This window comes from Carlito syrichta, unplaced genomic scaffold, assembly GCF_000164805.1.
Source record: "Carlito syrichta isolate Samal-C Ts95f unplaced genomic scaffold, Tarsius_syrichta-2.0.1 Scaffold153880, whole genome shotgun sequence".
Classification (NCBI taxonomy): Eukaryota; Metazoa; Chordata; class Mammalia; order Primates; family Tarsiidae; genus Carlito; species Carlito syrichta.
In genome coordinates this window covers 44,892-49,612 of record NW_007097976.1, presented here as the reverse complement: position 1 = coordinate 49,612, position 4,721 = coordinate 44,892, and the positions used below count along the sequence as shown (strand labels likewise).

At 62.6% G+C, this 4,721-nt stretch overlaps 1 protein-coding gene across 1 annotated transcript in view; it reads left to right on the top strand.

The window, feature by feature from the left end:
* Positions 1-4,721, top strand: part of LOC103252229 (VPS10 domain-containing receptor SorCS2-like) — a gene marked incomplete at both ends in the record, with an annotated part of 68,323 nt that overhangs the window by 19,314 nt on the left and 44,288 nt on the right. The window contains 2 exons of the mRNA XM_021708997.1: positions 2,788-2,860; positions 3,964-4,126. Of these exons, the coding sequence (XP_021564672.1) occupies positions 2,788-2,860; positions 3,964-4,126 (236 nt within the window). The remainder of the gene's footprint in view (positions 1-2,787; positions 2,861-3,963; positions 4,127-4,721) is intronic.

The window sequence follows — 4,721 nt, the reverse complement described above, 5'->3', positions numbered from 1 at the left end:
CCCAGGCGGGTCTCGAACCACGGGCTCAGGCAATCCACTCACCTCAGCCTCCCAAAGGCGCAGGATTACAGCTTGAGCCACCGAGCCCGACTTAGCCTCGGCTTTTTTAAATCTATGAAACGGAAGTTCCGTTTCATCTCGTAGTCCTGGGAAGTCAGGTAATGGTGATGACGTGCTTAGTTCAATGTGCAGCTCATGGTAGGTGTTCAAGAATGGCTTTTCCTTCCGGCTTCCTTCCTTTTTCTTTAAGCCTCAGACATTCACTCGAAAGCGTTTAACAGACGCCTATTAAGTGCATGACACGTTCTCTATGGTCCGAAAGACCACAGCCTCCCAAAGAACTTGTATCCACCCACTCATGGAGGCAGATCATTCTCACACGGCAAGGAGGAGAGAGAACCTTCTCCCGCCCCTGCCACATCCCCTGCCTGTGTGGCGAGATGCAGCTCAGTGACAGATTCTGCTTTCCGGGCCCCAGCGTGACCAGCGGGCATGGCTTCTTGCCAGCCTGAGTCCTGGAGTGCTTGAGCCTGGGACAGATGTTTGCAGATCTTTTCCCGGACTATGAGACTATGGCGGACGGGCACTTACAGGGTGGTCTCTATATATCCAGCCCTGGCCCAGGACCAGCTCAGAGTAGGTGCCAAGCAGATGGATGGATGCAGGGATGCATGGATGGTTGGATGCCTGGAGGGAGGGAGAAACAGAAGGAGGGAAGGCGGGCGGGAGGGAGGTGAGAATAGATGGACGGGTAAGTGGACGAATGCATGGATACATGTGTTGATGGATGGGTGGATGGATGGATGGCTGGATACATGGCTGGATGCATACATGAATTTACGGGTGGGTGGGTGGGTGCATGGATGGATAGGTGCATGGGCTGTCGTGCTGAGGGAGTGAGTGGATGGATGGGAGACCCTCCCTCACCGGGGAGGCGTTAGACTTGTTAATCTGGGCATCAACTGGCTCTTGAGTACTGAGAGGAGAGGGACCACAAAAATCCACAGCTGATCGGTGGCAACAGAATCACTGAAACAGCCAGAGGAGTGTCCGAGAGGGTGAGTGAAGCCTTCTGCCTCCAGCCGGCCCGACGTGGGGGTCAGCCTGTGAGAGCACAAGGGCGAGTCCAGGACAAAGAGGCGGGAAGGTGCGGACTCCGGCTGAGACCCTGGAGTGGGAACGGGGCACTCGGAGGCAGCCCCTCCCTGTCCACTGTCCCTTCACGCACTGGTTCATGCCCAGCTAGGACACAACCCGTGTGACAAAGGATGTTGGCTTGGGCTCGGCAGAACCCGAGGTGCAGATCTTTGTGCTAGTAGCCCCATGACCTTGAAAGGTGTTTTCACCTTTCTGAGCCTTCGTCTCCTCATCTGTAAAATGGGGTCACCGAACCGTTTGGGGTTATTCTGAGATCAGTGAGATAAAGTGACTGGTGCAGCTAAGAAATTCTCTGGCCCTGAGTCTCTGCCTCCAAATGTAGCTATTAAGTGGGTCCCAGGGACATGCTGTGTGCCGCAGACTCTCAGGACCTGGCCCCTGGCTCCAAGGACACAGGCTTCTCCCCCCACCCCACCCCACCCCAGTTAAACGACTCTGCTCAGTAGGGCAGCACAGAGGGGAGAGGAGTGTAAAGGGGGGGAAGCAAGGTGGACCCGCAGCCCTGGCCTGAGTGTCCTGGCCCAGGAGCTCCAAGGCAGCCACTGCGTCTTCCTTATCTCTGTCCCCGGGGCCTGTGGCACACAGCAGGTCCCACTGGCTCTCGGAGACCTCTGTAGAGCTCAGCTGGTTGGAAAATCTGCCTCCCCGTTTCCGCAACTGCTCCTCTCAAGCTGGAAGCACCCCCAATGGAGGCAGAGTCCCAGAGGACAAGGGCCTTCCGGACCCAGGCCTCCGGAGGAGGTCTCGGCCATGGACAGGGCCGCGCATGGGGTCCGAGGACAGCATGTGATTCAGGGCTGGGCAGACCTGGGCAGAAGCCTAAGGCTGCCCTTATAGTGCCTCCGTGCCTTGGGCGAGCCACGGAAGCTTCCTGGCCCCAGGGGGCTCACCTGTAAGGTGCACAGGTGGGCACCGTCCAGCCCAGAGTGTGGGGACAGCCGGGTGCAAACGGTCAAGTACGGAGGTGGGAGGTGCACTCCTCACACTGCAGCCTTCACTCCCACAGAAGGATCAGGCAAGTCCCTGGAGGCTGCACTGGGGGTCAGTGCCTGAGAGCAGAATCTTCCCGAGGGGACATGCATTCGATGTGTGAGGTGACCATGGGCTGCCAGGGAAAAGGGACGGTGGGTGAAGCTCAGGCTCGGGCCCTGGTTGGAATCCCAGGCCAGCCCCTTATAGCTGTGTGACTTTGGGTGAGTCACTTTGCCCGTCTGAGCCTCAGTCTCCCTCTTTGCAAAATGAGGGTGGGAGTTCCAGGCCTGCCCACCTTGTGTGGTCATTCTTGATGATCAAAGCAAACAGAGGCTGGGCGCAGGGGCTCGCACTTGTAGCCCAAGCCCTTCGGGAGGCCGAGGCAAGACGGCCGCTTGAGGCCAGGAGTTTGAGGATGCCGCGCGCCATGGTTGGGTTACTGCACTCCAGCCTGGACCGCAGAGCGGGGGCGAGGGCCAACCAGGCTCCTGCAGGGAAGAGGCAGAGGCCGTGTCCACCCGCAGGAGCAGGGTGGGGCTCCCAGGAAGCGGTGTCTTCTGGACCCACAGAGCAAGACTGGCCGCAGACCCCAGGTGGCCATGTGGGGAAGGGCGTGGCGACCCCGTTCCTGCCCCAACCCCGACCTCTGCTTTTCAGGGCTGTGTCTGGGGTGGACGCCGACCCTGACCTGGTCCACGTGGAAGCCCAGGACCTCAGCGGAGGTAAGGTGGTGGGCACTTGTGTCCCTGGGTCACCTCGCCCCGCTGCGCTTGTGCCCCCAGCGACCGCACGTCCCCGGCGTCTGGCCCTGCCCAGCAGACCTCACGGCATGACCACGCATCATCCCTTTAAATGTGCTTGTTTTCCAGCTGGGGATAAATTGAAGTCAAGGAGCTCTGCTCCAGTGGAAAAGTCTATTAAGAGGGCGATTTGTTCTGGCCACCGAGCATCGAGTGTTTCCCGCTTACTCGGCTCCCACCCCGGCCGGCTGAGTCCTGGGGCGGGTGGGGCCTCGGTGGCGTCCCCGCCAAGGGGCCAGGGCAGGGTCTGGCCACCCCACCCAGTGGGGGCTTCTAGCACAAAGAGACGGGTCCCTGTGAGCTCTGTCAGGAAGGTGCTGGGAGGAAGAGAAAGCAGTGTAGACTCCCCTGCAGAGGGTAGACCTGGGCCGGGCGACATCTGGCACCCCCGTCCCCCTCACCGAACCCCAGACACCCCAGGCCTCACAGGGCTACGCGGGAGGGTGACTCCCCAGCAGCAGGGTGGCTGTCTCTTGTGACACCGCCCCTCCCGCCCAGGCAAGGGCAGACCCGAAGCCTAAGTGAGGGCGTTCATTCTCTCCCAGTGGTTCCCCTCCCTGCCCTCCCCCCCCAGGGAGGAAGGGGCCTCAGCTCATCGGGCCACGCAGGAAAGGCCCCCAGGATGGACTTGACCATAAACGGTGCCTCCTCCAAGCTCCTGGAGACCCCCACCTCGGCCACTCCCACCTGGGAGTCCCCTTAGAACAGTCTAACCCAACTCACCGGCATGACACTGGGGCCATCCCCCAGGCTTCCTGCACCAGCCTCCGGCCTAACCTGCAGGACATTCCCCAAGGTCACGTGCGCCTCTCACGCCCGCTCCCGCTCCCCCGTGCTTTGTGCTGAACTCACCCCTCCCTCCCAGCCCCTCCTCTGTGCCCCAGCCCCTCCTCTGTGCCCCAGCCCTCCCATGCCCCTGCGCCTGCAGCTCCTGGAGGACCATGTGGGGCCGTGGACTTCCCCGTGCCCCCGGCAGGGCTGCCGATGGACGGCCCCTCACAGGTGCCAGTCTCCCCCTGGCCCACCGGCACAGCGGGGGAAGCGGCACGTGCCCGGAGAGGCCTTCCCTGCCCCATCCCCCACGTGCCAGGGTCGGGCGGCCGGCCTCTCTCCAGGACCCCAGCTGGCCCTGGCTGGCAAGACGGGGCTCAGCACTTTCAACCTTGGGGCCCCTCCTGACCACCTCAGCGTGTGCTGTGAGGTGGGCTTTCTGGACCCGGCACAGTCGATCCACGGGGGAGGAGGCCTTTGTCTTCCCAGCGCAGGGAGGGCCGGCCGTGCCCACGGAAAGAGCAGGCCCCAGTGCGGCTGGTGGTGGCGTGGCCGTCGCCGACCCAGAGCCTCGTCTCGGGGGAGGGCCCCGGTGTGCGCGGTGAGGAACTGAGGCTGGGCCTGGGGTGAGCCGTGGAGTCCGGATCAAGGCACGGGTGCTCCCGGCCCCAGCCCACGGCCTCCCGCCGTCCACGCTGCCTGGCCACCTCGGGCCGTGGGCCGGCGGCACCCTGGCGTGTGGACTCAGAGTCCTCCCCTCGCTCTACCCCGTCCTCGTGGGTCAGTCCCGGCCCCGGCCCCCAGCTGGAAAGCAGAGCTTCCTCGCCCAATAACTCTGCCGAGCTCCCAAGCCCCAGGAAGCAGAGGACTCCGAGGAAAGCCAGCCACTGCCTGGCAACGCGGACATGCGGCTTTGCTCAGCCATAAACATTTCAAGCTGGAGGGAGAAAAAACTTGAGCCCCACCCATGGCCACCTCTGCCCAGGCAGGAGAGGCCTCGGGAGGGTGGAGCGGCCCCGC